The sequence below is a fragment of the Chaetomium globosum genome, genomic scaffold (genome assembly GCF_000143365.1).
Source record: "Chaetomium globosum CBS 148.51 scaffold_5 genomic scaffold, whole genome shotgun sequence".
In the NCBI taxonomy this organism is placed as follows: domain Eukaryota; kingdom Fungi; phylum Ascomycota; class Sordariomycetes; order Sordariales; family Chaetomiaceae; genus Chaetomium; species Chaetomium globosum.
The window spans coordinates 1,586,813-1,603,722 of record NT_165980.1 but is presented as its reverse complement, the minus strand read 5'-3'; the positions used below and the strand labels follow the sequence as shown (position 1 = coordinate 1,603,722).

At 55.3% G+C, this 16,910-nt stretch overlaps 5 protein-coding genes across 5 annotated transcripts; 1 reads left to right on the top strand and 4 right to left on the bottom strand.

The window, feature by feature from the left end:
- Positions 1-543: 543 nt before the first annotated feature.
- CHGG_07336 (uncharacterized protein) lies at positions 544-3,835 on the bottom strand (the record flags this gene model as incomplete). Its single annotated transcript, XM_001224991.1, has 4 exons — positions 544-2,215; positions 2,269-3,119; positions 3,260-3,494; positions 3,606-3,835. The coding sequence occupies 4 exons, from the start codon at positions 3,833-3,835 to the stop codon at positions 544-546; spliced, it is 2,988 nt and encodes a 995-aa protein (XP_001224992.1).
- Positions 3,836-4,878: 1,043 nt separating this feature from the next.
- Positions 4,879-7,107, bottom strand: CHGG_07335 (uncharacterized protein; the record flags this gene model as incomplete). The annotated part of the gene is made up of 6 exons (XM_001224990.1): positions 4,879-5,520; positions 5,580-5,906; positions 5,965-6,188; positions 6,383-6,600; positions 6,656-6,866; positions 6,918-7,107. The coding sequence occupies 6 exons, from the start codon at positions 7,105-7,107 to the stop codon at positions 4,879-4,881; spliced, it is 1,812 nt and encodes a 603-aa protein (XP_001224991.1).
- Positions 7,108-7,483: 376 nt separating this feature from the next.
- Positions 7,484-8,617, bottom strand: CHGG_07334 (uncharacterized protein; the record flags this gene model as incomplete). The annotated part of the gene is made up of 7 exons (XM_001224989.1): positions 7,484-7,698; positions 7,751-7,918; positions 7,975-7,994; positions 8,052-8,089; positions 8,158-8,346; positions 8,426-8,461; positions 8,519-8,617. 7 exons carry the CDS (start codon positions 8,615-8,617, stop codon positions 7,484-7,486), a joined length of 765 nt encoding a protein of 254 aa, XP_001224990.1.
- Positions 8,618-9,580: 963 nt separating this feature from the next.
- CHGG_07333 (uncharacterized protein) lies at positions 9,581-11,256 on the bottom strand (the record flags this gene model as incomplete). Its single annotated transcript, XM_001224988.1, has 2 exons — positions 9,581-10,865; positions 10,988-11,256. The coding sequence occupies 2 exons, from the start codon at positions 11,254-11,256 to the stop codon at positions 9,581-9,583; spliced, it is 1,554 nt and encodes a 517-aa protein (XP_001224989.1).
- A 2,133-nt stretch (positions 11,257-13,389) lies between these two features.
- CHGG_07332 (uncharacterized protein) lies at positions 13,390-15,051 on the top strand (the record flags this gene model as incomplete). The annotated part of the gene is made up of 5 exons (XM_001224987.1): positions 13,390-13,540; positions 13,766-13,836; positions 13,891-13,913; positions 13,976-14,239; positions 14,334-15,051. 5 exons carry the CDS (start codon positions 13,390-13,392, stop codon positions 15,049-15,051), a joined length of 1,227 nt encoding a protein of 408 aa, XP_001224988.1.
- Positions 15,052-16,910: the final 1,859 nt, after the last annotated feature.

Below are 16,910 nucleotides of genomic sequence, written 5' to 3'. Positions count from 1 at the left end.
GAACTTCCTGTGCTAGATCTTGTCACGCAAGACGGGTAACTGCACCATCGGCAGATCAAAGGGCGGTTTGTGTAACTGCAAAGTAGGAGGACAATGCAAGCGAGACATTATGATGCAAGCCCCTCCAAAATGCCTACTCTTGAGGTGAGCAAGGGCAGTTCCAGAGGAAACTAAAGTTGAGAGTGAAATAAAGTCGTTTACCTCAACAACAGCTTTCGTACGAAGCATCACTGATGCCACCTAACCAGGGACGCCTATGTGCGAGATTTAAGAAACATGTAAGTATCATATTTAAGGAGGGAGGAGGACATAGCGGTATATCACAGACCCTGATACTCAAAAATGGTGGTATCTCTCCCCTCATCGAACCATCCAAGGCACTCGACGCTTACCCAGCAATTAAACCCAAATGCTTCTAAGCTACCAGAAAAACCCCCCAACTACCCACTAGCAACACCATGCTTCCAAAGCCAGAACAGAAGAACCTAGTATTACTCTCCCCAAGATACACAACCCTCCACAGCACCCGTACCACCATGCCACTCACACCTCAAACCGCCTTCTCCCCTCCACCAACCCCTCCGACAATTTCGTAACCGCCACCCACGCCGGCACAAACCGAAGCGCCTCATCCAGCGCCGGTATCGTTCCCGGGACATTCGCATCGCTCCACATACAGACGACCGTGCCCTTCAACCCCTCCGCACGCTTCCTCAAATCCTCATCGCCCAGCACCTCCCAATCTCCGTCAGAAAACGAAGACGAAGATGAAGACGAAGAAGCCGCCTCTCCCTCGGCATCCTTCCACTGCACATCCGCCACCCACTTCTCATCCCACCGGCGATGCCACAACCGGACATTTTTCACGCCCGCGTCCGGGTACTGCCCGAAGCGCTCGTCCCATCCCGAGCTGCCATGCACGCTCAGGCCCGACACGGGCTTTTCAAACTCCAGGAAACAGGCCTTGGTGTTGTTCGCGACAATCTCAATCCTCGCGGCATGCTCCCCAGTGCGCGAGGCATTGACCGCCACCAGATGCCCATACCCCTCCTCTTCGTGCTTACCACTGCCACCAGAAGCGCCAGCAGTAAGCCGCGGCGGCGTAGCCACGCCATCAAAGCAGCAGCTGACCAGCCCCGCCTTCTTCGACCCCCCAGCACAGTCCACGTCCCTCCCCGAGGCCGAGGGCAGCGAGTCAACCACCGCCCTGACATACTCCTCCACACCATGATAACACACGCGATTCGCATCCGTCTCCAAATCCACCGCCTGCACAAAATACACCTTATACCTAGCCGCGGCCGAAAACGGAAACGCCACCAGATTATACACCAACGTGGCCGCAAACACTGCCGCCAAGAACACGGGCACATGGTGCGAGACGCGGTGCACGAACGGCGCCAGCGGCAGGAGCAACAGCACCACGCCCAGCGCGGCAATCAGGTAGGGCATCAGCAGGCTGCTGCCGTCTGCGCCCGTCTGGTGGACGGCATCGACGAGCATGAGGGCGGTCTGCGCGGCGAGGGTGATGGTGAAGGGCCCGAGGAGGAGGAACTGCAGGAACCAGGTCCAGGAGGGCAGGCGGCCCGACCAGGCCTGCTCGCGCTCGAAGGGGTCGTGGTGCAAGCCGGCGCCGTCGCTGTCGCTGTAGCGGCGGGCGCGCGTGACGAGGGCCGAGATGGAGCGCCGGTAGGTGGTGGCGAAGGTGGTGCGGGTTGGGTCGGCGTTGCCTCCGACGAGCGGGGTGCGTTCGGTTGGGGCGGCGTCGTCGTCCTCGTCCTCGTTTCGGATTGTCGGGGTGGATGCAGTGTGGTTTGAGTGTCTCGTTCCGGGGGGTGTTGACTCCTGGTTGGGGACTGGGGGTGGGATTTGAGAGGACGAGAGGGGGCTGTGAAGACGGCCCCGGTGGAAATCCCGCTCCTCCTGCTCGTCTCGCATTTTCTGGGCCCAGGCGTTCTTCTTTGGCAACGCGAAGAGCTCGCAAAGCGCAATGAAGAGTGAAAGAAACACGCTGGACTCGAGGAAGACAAACATGTACTCTGCACCGATCCTGAGGCGGTCCTCGGCAACGGTGACCGCGACGAGCATGGCCCACCCGAGGATGAAGAGCCAGATCTGGACATAAACTCGGTGAAGAGCGCTGGGCCTCGCGAAATTGGCACCGCGCATAATGGCCCAGAAGGAGAAGTAGAACAATGAGACCATCATGGCCAAACTGCGCGCTTGTCAGTTAATGCTCTCCGCATCGAGGGAAAAGGGTAAGCCTACACCGAATATCGACTGCTGTAGATGATGAAGGGATTAACCTTCCGCATCAGGAACGCCGCTCCAATGGTTAGAGAGCCGGCGACCACAAGCGCAAACGGAAACCGGAAGAAGCCCTTCCATCCGCCAACCGGCAAGGCTTCATCGTCGGGCTGGTCACCGGGCTTGACGCTCGAGCTAAACAGGTAATACTTATCCGCCCTATGTAGCAGGTAGCTGAGCAGCATCAAGATAAGCGGCGTGGCAATAAGCACAGTCAACGACCAAGCAAACATTCCCCTGAGGCCAAAGAGCACAAATCCCTTGCCGAAAAGATCAAACCACACTCCGTCACTCGGGCTGCCGTTGTGAACCTTTCCGGACGCGCCATCGGAGCGGGGCCCGATGAAGGTATCGCCAGTATCACTCGACAGCCGAGTCGCTGTGTGAATGGAGGCCGACAACATGTGCCATAAGCTGCCCTTGGATGCGTGGCGAGCGTCATCTTGGTCGGTATGGTACCTCGCGCGTGGCTTGAAGAAGGCCAAATCAAGGCCGCGCTGGCCGAAGACGTCGTAGAGAACCGAGTAGTCAGTACCGCTCCTAATAAAACCGAGGCCGAACGCATCGGAGCCGATGACGGTACCGAAGGGGTCGGGAGACCCGGCGTAGGCGGCGGTTACCTCACGGTCAGTGGTGCGGAAAAGGATGGCTCGGCCACCGGCACCAGCTCCCTCGAGGTTCAAAAAGGTGTGGATGTATGGGTTCAAGGGATGCTGCCCGAGGGCTCGAGCGCCGTAAAGGTAGTCTTCCTCGCCGTTGTTGAGCATGACAACAATGCCCCTCTCTGGCTGGTTCTCGGAGCGTGTGAAGTACTGGATCAATTGCAGGCAACTCACGACGCCCATACCATCGTCTGTAGCGCCGAATCCGGTGGAAACCCTAATACCGTTGTCAGTTATCGTAGGGCTCATTGTAGCAGGTCCTAGACTCACGAGTCGTAGTGAGCGTTGACCAGCGTCAAGCCTTTCTCGTTTTGTTTAGAATCGTGAACGGCTGCCGTGTCCCACCACCTGCCTTGGTCATCGGATTTACCCCTGATGTAAACAAGGATGTTGGTGCCCTCAAAGTACGCGGCAACTTGGGGCGTGTTGGGAGCTGGGGCGACACCCGACGACATGAGGAAGGTGCAGTTGGAGCTCAGGTCGTCGAACACGGTGACAGCAGCCTCCGAGTTGTCTGAACCAGACCTGTTGCATGGTCAGCTAAGCGTTGGACCGATAGACTCTACTACCCACCCATCCATTGCCCAAGCCACCTCATTGCCGTCCAGGATCGAGCGTATCCGTTTGAGGAGGTACCCACGAAGGTCGTCATTGTAGTGACTGTTGTATGGATGGTAACCCCGGGTGAGTGTGCTGAGGTCGAGCCACGCTTGGGTGAGATTGGTGCCGCGGATCGGGGATTCCTCGCTCGGTGCTGGTGGCGTTCCCTCATTAATGATGATGATAGGTATGAGGAGGGCAAGGTATGTGACGGTCGTCCAGAAGGTGACCGGGGCTGACCGGAACGAGAAAGGGTTTTTGACCATGTTGGCCGATTTGGGGGATGCCGCCCAGTTGCAAACCCCCCGTGAGTTGCTGATGCGAAGCCACCTAGGTGAGCACGGGAGGCACCGGGGATTTGCACCTGCTCATGAACAAAGCGAATGCTTTTGAGATGACATGAAATGAAATTGGCGGATATTAAGAACGAAACAAGTGCAAATTCGAGAAAAGATCGCAGCGGTATTGGGCAGACAACTCTTAAGAGAGATATTAGGCGAGGAGAAGGGCGAGTCGAACGGTGTTGGGTCTCAGAGGGTTCGGCTTCGTTGGGGTAGGTTCCTGCTTGTTTGTGTCGGCAATTGACGGGAGGTTGGTGAGTGAGCAAGCTCTGCGATCTTCGTGCACCTGTGTATCTCTGTGTGTGTTTCCCTCACTGATAGCAATGCTGTAAACCAAACATAATACAGCATGTGTCCCGTTCAATTATTCCGGGCTGAAATGGAAGCGAAGCCACCTAAAGTTGTGAACGGGGAAGGGCCGGTGAGCGAGCCGCTGTAGGAGAGCTGCGGGGAGGAGCTGAGGAATTGAGGCAGGCCACAGCAAATGCGTGGCCCAAGCTCCCAATGTGATGTGATGTCACAGGACCCTGGCTGATATTGGAACTCGGTGCTTTCAAGACCGAACCATCGAATAAAAGAATGCATCAGAACTTCATTTGAGTGGCCCGTTTACAACAAGCCATAGATCATCTCATGGCACTCAACGCGTATTGACTGCGTATTTACCGCCTCTTGAGCCGTGGGAAGACTCTCAAGTGCCTGTGCTACTCTACTCGCGTTACATTTCACAGATTACACACGATCGCAAACGAATTAAAATATTCTCTCTATAAACTTGTACCGTTAGTGCCCACTGGCGCTCGCGCCGCTGCCTAGCCAGCAGACCTCAAGTTATTATCAATCTAGTTGATGTGTTAGGCTATGGGAGAGGCGCGCCATCGCAAAATAAAACAACAAACATCCTATCGGTCAGTAGCATCCCACTGCCCAATGCAGAATGCATTGTAGCAAAGTTAGTTCGCTAAGCCCTAAGCACCGGGGGGAGGAGGCGGCAGGTCCATGGGCGGAGGAGGCGGCGGAGCATCTCCCGACGGCGGTGGGGGCGGGGGCGGGGCTGCATTGGCGTACTGGCTGATGAGGGCATTGAGTCCGCCTGGGAGACCAGGCGGCGCACCGCCGGGGGGAGGCGGGGGAGGCAAGCCAGGAGGAGCACCACCCATTCCCGGGGGCGCACCAGGAGCGCCGTAGCCGCCGTAGCCGGGGTATCCACCATACCCAACTGCGGCCGCCGGTTGGTTCCAGGGAGCGGTACCCGGGGCCGAAGGGGCGCCGCCACCGTACGAGGCCTGGCCTGCGGGATAGTAGCTATCGCCACCATCACGACCATCGGAACCACGATAACCACGATCCCTATCGCGGTCGCCGCGGTCCCGAGCCCAGGGCGCAGGTCCGCCCGAGGGGCCGGCAGGGGGTCCGGCAGGGGGTCCGCCGTCGTTATCGCGGTCGTTGTTCCGAGAACGCCAGGGAGCAGGACCGCCGGTCGGGCCACGTGCCCAGGGCCGAGCATCGGCGCCACCAGCGCCACCAGCGGGGGGAGGACCGTGAGATCCAGGCCCTGCTTCGATGCGCGCGGGAGCAGCGCCCGTCCCGCCGAGTTCTTGCATGAGTTGCTATGAAGGGAATTAGTACGTGACTTTGTCGAATGGCCCAGAAGGAGGATAAAACATACCTCGTACTCGCGGTCCACCGCATCGCCGCCGCCACCGCCGCCCAAACGAGGAGCACCGGGCCGGCCCATAGGGCCGTCGTTGCGCCAGCTCGCACCCCGCTGTCTGTCGGGACAATCACGAGCCATATGCCCAGCATTACCGCAGACACGGCAGATGATACTGGCCGTGTAGTTCTGCTTCTCGGGGCAGTCATACTTGCGGTGGCCAATCTGACCGCAGTTCTGGCAGGCCTGGTTCTCGTCATCGCGGAGCGTTCCGTTGAGGGCAGCAAGTTCGCGAAGCTGGTTACGCTTCAATTCGTTCTGGCCCTCTGGAATAGATGCAGCCTAGGGACATTGTCAATATGTGTGACGTGGATGAATGGCAGGGCAAAGGAACACGAACCGTCTCAATGACATTGTGGATCAGCTTCTTGGCCTTGTTGACCTTGTCCTCAGTGTCGGCCATGATGAGGCAGTGGAGGTCCTCCTCCTGGTTGCTAGAATGGGCAGCATCCGAACGTCCTTTACCCTCCTTCACGGAACCCTTTCCACGGATGGCAATCTTGGCGCCGGATTCTGATTCCATTTTCTTGAGCGTGTTGCCACGGGGTCCGATGAGTAAGCCAACTTGAGTAGGGAGAGCTAGGTGTTAGTGAACTGGGCCAAAGAGTGGAACGGTGAGTGAGTTAGAGCCCAGCAAGGTCAGCCCGCAAGGCACAGCATCACGGCGGGATGCTGCCACGAGTGAGTGCCCGGCAAAGTACTACGGGGGGTGGGGAAATTCAGAGTGGTTAGAAAGGTTAGAGGGTTAGCAATCATACTGAAATTGATCTCTGGATAATCGTTGACCGGCACATAGACCTTCTCCTGGGTCTTGGTGGGCCGGCGATAATCTTGGGGCGGGTGGTAGTTCGGGATGGTCTTCATAGCCTTCTCGATCAGTTTGTGACGCTCGTCCTCGAGGCGCTTCCGGTAACGGTATTCGCGGGTGTTGACACGGCGACCATGGTTGTCGTATTGAGGGGGCGGCGAGGGTGACCTAGCCGGGCGCGTCAGCAATCGCGATAGCGACGGGGGTGGGTGGATGAGCATACCTGTCTCCATCGGCGGGGACGACATCGTCAATCTTCAGCTTCTGAGTGATTTCCTCAATGCGCAAATGAAGAGTATAAGCCTCGAGTTGCTCGCTGGTCATGTCGGCCACGATGGCCGTCGGCAGGCCCATAAGACCGGCAGCCTTGTTCTCGGTTGCTTCGCCCCAGCGGTTGCGCTTCTTGCGACGTCTCGGTCCATCTTGTTCGGATCCTATGAACAGTTAGCGTCATGATAGAGGATGGAGTTATTGACTGGACACACTTTCGGGGCTGCGACCGCGTTTGACATCGCGGTCGCTGCTCGAAAATCCATTTGGCGATGCGGTGCCGTTAGAAATGCCATTCGAGGCGCCGTTCGCGACGCCAATGTCTTCGCCGTCGTCACCACCAAATCGGCGCTTTCCCAGCGGGATGTTATTAGATCCGGTAATGCCTTGGTTTCTCCACGCCATTTTGCTGGTTGGCTCTGGTGCATGAACAGGAAAATGAATTTGGTGGATATCGCAAAACGATAGCTTAAGGACTGCAAAGAAACCGAGGTGACGAGGCGAAGAACAAGCATTGCCACTAACCCTATTGAGGCTCAGGCTCGAGGGCGCGCTCACGTGATAAGTGGACTCCTGCATCATGTGTGCATGCTCAATGTGCCACTATGCCAAGGCTCCCACCGTTCACACTTCACACTTTGGCACTGTACCGTTCCTCAAAACAACAATCATGAGCCAAGATTGAACGAGGGACAAAGTAATCAGTGATTTCTTTTTTTTTCAAACAAAAATCATCAGGGCCGTTATTTACGTGGCGATCCCACATATTTTGTGTCGCTCTTTACTTCTTCTTTGCATCCTCCTTCATGCTCTGCTGTATCCAGGCCCTCGTCTGCTCAGCAGCCTTGTCCAGTTCCTCCTCGGTCTTGTGCCGGTTCTCAAGAGCCTTGTGTGGGCTCGGGACATGTCTGCCCTTTTCCGATCCAGGTCGGGACACAATCTTGTCGACCCAGGCGTTCAAAGAAGGGAAGTCATCCAACGAAATACCCGCCCAGGCTTTTCACAGTTAGCCTCCATCGCCTCTCGGGAATAAATAAAGGACACTCACAGCCAGCGGCGACCCAGCCCCAGCAGGCAAGGTCGGCAATCGTGCACTTGTCACCAACAAGGTAACCTGACTTGGACTTTTTCAGGTGATCATCCATGACACGGTACAGGCGCCGCGTCTCGTTCTGGTATCGGTCGATGCCGTACTGAATCTTTTCAGGAGCATATCCTAGCCGCTGTTAGCCAGGCTCGGGGCCTCAAATATATCGACTGATCTTGACTCACTGGCAAAGTGGTTTGCTTGACTGATTCCTAAAGTCAGTACTGATTACCACCTTCTCTACTTCACCAGGCACACTCACCCCTGCATTGGCCCAAGACCGCCCATCTGCCAGAACAGCTGTTTCCCACCCACCAACATTAGCCGTCTCTCCTACTCATGCCGCCTAGAGACGAGGGGATACATACCCAGCTGTTCACCTCGTAGTACTCGCGCGTGCCCCGCGGGTATGACACCTTGTGCTCAGTGTCGTAGCGGTCGACGAGGTACTGCATGATCGAACCGCTCTCAAACAGGCGAATGGGCGAGCCGTCGGTGAAGGTGTCGGTCAGCGCAGGGATGCGCCCGTTGGGGTTGATCTCCAGAAACCAGGGCTCCTTCACGAGAGAGTCAACGGGTTTGTGCTGTGATAGGATAACCGAGTCCCGTCCGGCTGGTGAGGGGCGGTGGGCCTACCTTTTGGGTGTTCTTGCTGATCTCAATGGCGGTCACCTTGTCAAGTTAGTATGGGAGACATTCCCTACGTAATGGCGTTGGTCGGTCAAGTACCTTGTACGGCAGGCCGAGCTCTTCCAGGAGCATCGACACCTTGATGCCGTTTGGCGTCTGGGCCGTGTAGAGGTGGATATCGGACTTGGTCTCGGCCATTTTGCTGGAATTATTGTCGTTACTTGATGTCAAGTGTGATGCTAACAGGGTCACTCGTTGCATTGAAGGCCAATGGTTTAAATACTTGCGAGCGCTCTCCTCGTATTATAAATGAGTTGGTGCGTACGGCAGGGACGGAGCACGAAACATACATCATCGATGCGGGGCTTAGAAATCAGAATCCCTTTTCTGTCGATTACTCCGCAATGTGGAGGGGAAACACACCAAGACCAAGACCAAGACCACCCACGAGATCCCGCGGCACTCTGGGGCGAATTTAGAAGTCCCACCGATGGTGTGCTGCATTGGATAGTACCTTACTAGTATCAATCCGGAAAGCTTGTTGACATCCCCGGGTTGTTTGTGGATGGATTAAGGACAGCTCCCGACACCTAGCATGGGGATGATACGCTGAGTGCAACTCCAACCCCTTGCTATTCTCTTGGAGATCAAACGTTTGGCTTGAATGTCCCTTGCTGCACTTGAGTCTCGAGGTCGGTAAGCAGTATATAAACAATCAAAAGGTAGACAGCCACTTTTGTACTTAAAAGAGGCAGTCACTGAGAGGTTTAATTACCTTGGGCCGGCGACACACCACCACATGCTGCCTTAGTGCCGTTGCTGAAAGCCAGGGGACTCGGCATGGATGCTAGTAGTAGTATTAAAATATGTCGAGAAAAAAATGTAACCAGGAGATTATGTGCTGCCAACCAACCACCATCAAAACAAACAACTCGCTGTCATCCATCACCCTTCATCCAGCCATTGCTACATATCCAACCCTCCCCTCTTCAAGAAACGCTACACATCCTCCCATCTCTCCTCACTTCCCACCTCTCACTCCCCACCGCCTTAGTCGCATAAAAGAACCCCTCCGGATCATACACCCTCTTAACCCTCTCCAACCGCGCATAATTCTCCCCAAAAAAGACCTCCTGAAACCTCGGCTGGCGGAAATCCGCCTCATTCATATACGCGCCCGACCCGGGGGTGACCTCCTCGAGCGCGGGCATTATCTCCTCGGGTCATGAGGCGCTGGTTAGCAAGCATGCGGTCCCACGCGGCCGGGTCGAACGACCACTCCGTGGTAAGGGTGGCGTGCACGAGCGGGCCGGCGCGCCAGGCGGGCAGCACGGCGTTTTGGGACGCGGCCCCGAACCGCGAGACGTCGGTGCCGACGCCGATCCAGGTGACGTTCTGGGAGGCGATGTAGCGCGTCACGGCGGACATGGCGGTGGCGTTGGTCTGGAAGGTGGAGAGTGGGACGAGGCGCCCGCCGTACTGCGCGATGCCGACTTGGATGTTGCCGGCGGGGAGCGGGCCGAAGTATTTATCGTAGTGCGAGTAGTAGGTGGCGCTCGAGCTGGAGGCGGAGGTGTACTTGATGCCCATCGAGGTGAGGGTGGTGAGGAATGGGACCATGATGGCCTCGACCTCGGCGGCGGTCTTGTTGTAGGCCGTCAAGGGGGCGATCGTGAAGAAGTCCGAGGTAAAGTAGTACACCACCATGGCCTCTGCTTCAACCATGGCGGGGAGGGCAGCGTGGAAGGCATCGATGGCGTCGTAGAAGGTTTCAGTCGGGTTCTCGGTCGCATAGAACGAGAGGGTGGCGCCGCCGACTTGCGCATCAGGAAAAGTCTTGACCGTCATGCTGACAACGACGCCATAGTTGCCGCCACCACCACCGGAGAGTGCCCAGTACAGATCAGTGTTTTCCGTCTGTGAGGCCGTGACGATCTCTCCGGCAGCTGTGACAACTTCAAACTCGAGCGTGTTGTCAGCGGACAAGCCAAAGGAAGTGCTCAAGGCGGAATGGCCACCGCCCTGGGTGTAGCCACCAGCAATGCCGACGGTTGGGCATTCACCACTAAGGACAACCTGCTTCTGCGCGAGAGCCGCCGACATAGCCTCGAAGCCTTGGACGCCGGCGCCGAGCTTTACGGCACTACCCCTGTATTTTTCGTCGTTCCATTCCTTGAACTCGATGCCCTTGAGCTTGTGAGTCCACACCGATAGTGCCCCGGCGCCCGTGGAACGGCCAAGGTAGTCATGGCCAGTGTTGCGGATGACAAAACGAATGTTGTTCTTTTTGGCAAAGTTTACCGTAGCAACTATGTCAGCGGCCGACCCTGCTTCGACGGCGTAGATCACGTAGTTGCCTAGGGTGCAGGGCTTCGACTGTGAAGTAAAAGGGTCACAGCTCTGGTTGGCAAAGAAGGGGGCCATGACTGAAGCCGAGTCGTCCATGCTATACCGAGGGCCCAGTTAGTGATCAGCACATACAATCCTCCAACCTTGCCGATCCTGGTCATCACACAACCCCGCGCTTCGAAAAGAAGCTCGCAAAGGAGCAGAAGAGGCATATCTTACTGAGTAGCCGGACTCTGCCAGCCATCACGCAGCGCCTGGCATCTCGCGGAGTCGTAATTGGGGTCGTGGCAAGCCTGGCCCAAAGGGACTGTGGCAATCAGTCGGCCACTGACTGTCTGGTTTAGGTTGGCCCAGTCGTTGGTTGATGGCCAGCACGCGTCTCCCGGAAAGCACTTGCAGTTGGAAATGTTGATTGATACCGAGGCATCCACGTCGACGGCGAGCGCGTTGGCTGCGAGCAGACTCACGGCGAAAAGGGGCACCCTCATGGTTCCTACAAAAGAATGACGAAGGGGGAGACTATCAAAACAAAAACTAACACGAGGGAGACGTTGGAGGAGAATCTCCTAAAGAAACATCATCGCCATATGAAGAGGAAACCCCCAGACAATTGACCCTCCGCCGGCCTCAGCTTCGTACATCAATGGCGCTATTCCTCTTCGAATGGCCATCGACAAAGAACCCTGACGAGTTCCTGGGGCAGCGGAAATGGGGGAGGAGGTTGTCGGGGTTCGGAATATCGGTACGAAAAAGAAGTATCTCTCCACTGAACTTCCCCACCACCTGCAGTAAGTACCGGGATTCCGTTGTTCAAAAACCGGGAAGGCCACGGCAATGAGTGAGCACCGGTTTCACCCATTCGCTCTTTCTCGGGTTTGGATCGGCCGGTAAGCCAGTGATACGTGGTATCGGAGGATACACTCCGCGCATGGGGGTTAACAGCCACGTCCACCGCTGTCTTAAACCCCATGGCGCCATGGTGCGGCCAAACGAGACCTAGCCACCTAGGTAGTACGGGATGAATGAAGATGTGGAAGTCGAGTTCAATGCCGGGTCAAATTTAAGGAGCCCCATTCCCGCTCAACCTCCGAGTCTCGGCGCTGTGGGGTAGTGGGGCCGAACCGACAGACGAAAGCGGCAGTTGCTCTTGGCATCAAGTCCCGGGAACCTTTTTGGATTTCGATATCGATCATGTAAAAAGGCGATTGGATGCCATCGCTGAACACGGACCCTTCGCGTATCGAACGCAGGGCGGCCGGCGTGTTTTGGCAGGGCATCGGTTCGAACTGGGAAAGAAGCTGCTTGCCCATTCCTCGATCGGCACACTTGTGTTCTCGACTAGGAAGGACGTGACGTCTTCCTTCACAATTACCGAAAACGGCAAGACCCACCCGGGACCTTGACGGCTTGCCTTACGGATCTTCGATCTTTCCCGTCTGGTTTCCTGGGTCCATTGTCTCATCCTTCTCCTGTTCCTGGCTGCATGGGTCCCGAGACGACACGTCCATGCAGCACGGAGTCTGTCGGGTACCAGCAAACAGCAACGACTCAAGGGTTGAGCAACAAACAAAAAACAACCAAAATAGCCATTTGGTTTATTTTTCCACATTGCAGAAATAACCTCTGAAAACCAAGCAGAGAACGGGACCCGAACCTTGGTTTCCTAGTATTCGGGTGTTGCCCAACCACGACTAAACAGACCCCTACAAACGACGTGCTCCGGTCACCGGTCAGCTATCAATGGCCCGTCAGGGCAATGGGGGACTGTGGTTGCTCGAGGGGGAAGGTAAAGGTATGTCGACATCTCTCCTCCGCTAGGCTAACCATGTGATAACTGGATCCGTGCTCGGCAATTGCAGATCTCTCGAAGGGTACACGGGGACCACCCCTTTCTCATCCTTGCGCCTTAGTGTACTTTATTGTCACTCCACTCCGTCTCGCCGGTCGGATGGAAGCTTCAACGCTGCGGGCTATCGTGGATTGTATGTATGCGCACATTCCCACCTCAATTTATGTCCCTGACTCGAATTCGGGGCTCAGAGGGCATCGTCGTCTGATCGCCGCACCCTTCCTGTGGCTGCCACAGGGATTTCCTAGCTTCTTCGTTCGCTGTTATCGGCATCTACAACTCGCACGGGTGTTCTGGATACGGCATACCGGTAGTGGTATAGCGCCACCGTGTCACGGTTGTTGGATATCAACCCTCCTTGTGGCCGATCTGCCCATTGTTGCATCGGGGATCCCGGCTCCATAGGACCGCCTCCTTTCCACGAGCACATGTGATATAGCTGTCGGTGTATTATCATTCACGTCCCAACTTCCCATGGTGACCGTGGCCCGCTCCGGTCCCTCTTCCATATTTCACCCCTTCGGCCGCAATCGAGATCGTATCGTAGAACCACATTTCCTATTCATGGATCAATGGTTCAAGCCCCCCCGTGAGCTGTAAAAGTCTCCAAAAAAAAAAAAAAAGGTCTCTCTGCCCTTGGATCAAATGACCCGTAGAATCCCGAGTCCGCGGCAGCTTTAAAGCCAGCAATTGTTTAGTCTCGGATTTTTCGGGTCCGTCAATTATACTCCCGAAAATCCCCATTCTCTCTACTGCCAGATAGATCGTCAATATGGGCTGGACATACAACACCAAAGATCCCGACGCCCCCACAATTGGGCCCATGATCACGGGTGTTGCCACCGCCCTTACCTTCCTCTCGTTCGTCACTGTCTGCCTTCGGACCTACGTGCGAGCGCGCTTAATCAAGGCATTTGGGATTGGTAAGACCCCCCTTCCTTCTTCCCGGCGGCATCTCGAGGCTTATAAGGCGAGCAGATGACTGGATTATTCTGGTAACATGGGTAGGTTCCATCCAACACAATGGGCAGTCTCCAAGTCCTGACAAAAATAGATATGTACGGCAGGGTTTGCCGTTGTCAGCATCATCCGTTAGTAGCAGATCCGTGGCTGGGGATATGCGCCATAAGACTGACTGTCTGTGATAGAGACAAAATGGGGCCTTGGCTTGCTGAATATCGAAGACTTGCCGCCTGAAGATGTCTATAACTTTGGTCTTGTGAGTGAGAGTGTGGTGATGGATTTGCAACTCGATGTACTGACCAAACTACAGCTCCAGTACATGGGTGCCCCTTTGTAAGTGTCTCAATCATTCCCATATCTTACAGATAGCTGTGGTGGTTAACACTCCCATACAGCTACATCACCAGCATCCTCGGCTTCAAACTCGCCCTCCTCTTCTCCTACATCCGCTTCGTTCCGATCGGCGCCTACCGCCTTACGCTGTTCACCGTGATCACAGCCTGCGTGCTGTTCCACCTCTCCTTCCTCCTCGTCCAACTCAACCTCTGTCAACCGGCCCGGAAACAGTGGGATCCGACAATCACTTACGGCTCATGCATCCCCGGCGTGCCCTTTTACACCTCCATGGCCTCGATAACAATCGTCTTTGACGTAATAGTGTTTGTCCCCCCTTCTTCCCCCCTTACCTCCCCCCAAACACAAACAACCCCTCCCACTCTCTCTCTCTCTAACAACAAAAACAAAACAAAACAGCATGCTCCTCCCCTTCCCGCTCCTCCTCCAATCGCACATCCAAACCCGCAAGAAGCTCATCCTCCTCGGCCTCTTCGGCCTCGGCATCTTCATCACCGTCATCCAGGTCGTGCGCATCCAGACCGTCGCCCGCCTCGCCGACTACACCGACTCGGCTCCGCTGATCCTGTGGTCCGCCGTCGAGAACAACCTCGGCCTCATCGTCGCCAACGTGCCCACCCTCGCGCCGCTGGTCAAGTATTATAGTGAGCGTACCTCGCGGGGGGGCAGCGGCGGCGCTACTGCTGGTGGGAGGAGTACGGCTGCGCGTCGTCGTCGGGGTCGGGGTCTGGGTGGTGGTGGTGGTGGTGGTGGTGGTGGTGGTGGTAGTAGTGGGGGTGGGACGGCGACGTTGGTGAGTGGGGGAAGAGAGGGAGGGAAGGTGGCCTCGTGGTATGGGGGGTGTCGGGATGTGTGGCGGTCGCGGGCGAAGGATGGGATGGAGACGTTGGCGAGTAACGCGACTGAGATGGGGAGTTTTGACGAGGAGCGGGCTAGTGGGGGTGGTGGTGGTGGTAATAGGGGGAAGAACGGGAGTAAGGATTCCGTGCTGTTAGGGATTTGTAGGGTTGGTGATGGGAATACGGGGGATGTGGATGTGGAGGCGAGCCACCATAACCGGTGCGCGACGCCGGGGGGGATTACGAAAAAGGTTGATATTGTTATTACGAGGAGTTGAAGGGGGTAAATAATGGTTAGGGGGGCACATGGAATTAGGGGTCAAAACAAAATAAACAAAACATACAACACCGGGGATTCCCCAGTCGTCACCGACCTGAGTACTGATCCGGCTCTCACAAGTTTATCGAGGGGAGAGCGGACGGGATCCCGAGTTCTCTTGTGGATATGGCCGTATGTGACAGGAGTATAGACAAGCATCGCCTATAAAGATAGCTTCTAGTGCCCCACAGGCGAGTAAAACAACAAAAATACATACAACCTCCAAGGATTCGCTGGCCGTCATTGACCCAATTGCTAGAGACAGGAAGTGTTTGCCAGAGATTACATTTCGTTTCGTCCTTGCAATCCATTCTCTTATATACGGAAGAGCATTCCGGTATCAGGCATCTTAGATTAGTATCGTCAAGAGACGGACAGCTTGAGAAAATTACACCAGTTTCGGTGTCACTTATGCCCGCTGGCGCACTCCATGTTATATGATGAGCTTGTTCTCGCCCACTGTAGGCAGGAAACTCATTAAGGCTGCGACCTGACAGCGAAAGCCAGTTACCACCAAATCGGTAGAGGAACGTATTATTAATGATGGATTCTGAAGACTAGAGGGGACAATGCTGCTACGGCGCGCTGGGTGGAGAGGCAGAGGGTTGGGATATGGGGCTTATGGGAATGTCGTCGACAAATGCTGTTAACCTAGCTGGGATGTGGTTATATAGACCATCTATTTCTAATATAAATCCCATCTCACCGAATACCGCTGTGGCAAAGCTGGTCACCCCGATTGTCCGCTTTTCCCAACATTTTATCAGAGCTCGTGGATGGCCGCCTGGGGTATGCGATCGTGTTCTTTTGCTGCTGTGGTCTGATCTTAAGCTACAAGGACTTGAGTAAACCTAACCGGCCTCGGTTCTCGGCCAGGCCCCGGGGAAGCCCGGAACCTTGCTGTCCAAAAATTCCGCGACCGTTGCTATCGTCCTTGGAAAACTCGACTTTCAACAGAGAGCTAGCGGAACGAATCTCTTACTTCCCCAAAGCGCTTTACTACAACCACCTCCAGCTTTAGGGTAGGCGAACATTAGCTTTTGGCTCTACCCAAAAAGAATTGGTCAACTTGTCGAAGATAAGCTCAGGTGCTCCACAGAAGTGTGTACAACAACAAAGATATACGCAACACCAAGGATTCTCTAGTCGTCACCGACCTGAGTATAGACCCGGTAGTTAGCTAATAGTGTATCGCGGGGAGAGCAAACGAGACCCCGAGTTTTCTTATGATTCATGGTGTCATTCTTATTATCCTGATCATCAAGGAAGATAAACCATCGCTGTTCTCAACGAGGGCTGCCATCCACGCTTGCTGGGTGACTATCCAATGAACCCTCGCTCGTCCGATGTGATTCAAACGTGTGGGGCTATCACACATGCGTGATTCCTCCCACATATAACCCGAACCCTAGCCCTATCAATCAATCGCAGTTATTGTAGAAGAAGAAGAAAAGAAGAAGAGTCCCCGAAACTGTATTTATCTATTACCGACCATCGTTGAGTGATCGTATCGAGGTAGGATTCCTGGCCGACTACTCGAAGATGCTGTCTCTAAAAGCAAAAAAAGGCACCCCCCTTGTGTAGAAACGGGATCGTGATTTTTTTTCAGGGGTTTTATTTGCTTGAGGATGGGCTGAACTAGGCAAATACCCTACTTCAATCCAAGCAGATGCCGATATTCAACAGTTTAGCAATGAACCAAACAATGGTTTCGAGAGCCGGTACTCCCATCATAGTTTCATCTCTATGAACCTTTCTAACCACAACTACAAAATCTGCTTCAACGTGCGTCGTATCGGATATCCTAACCACTTAGAC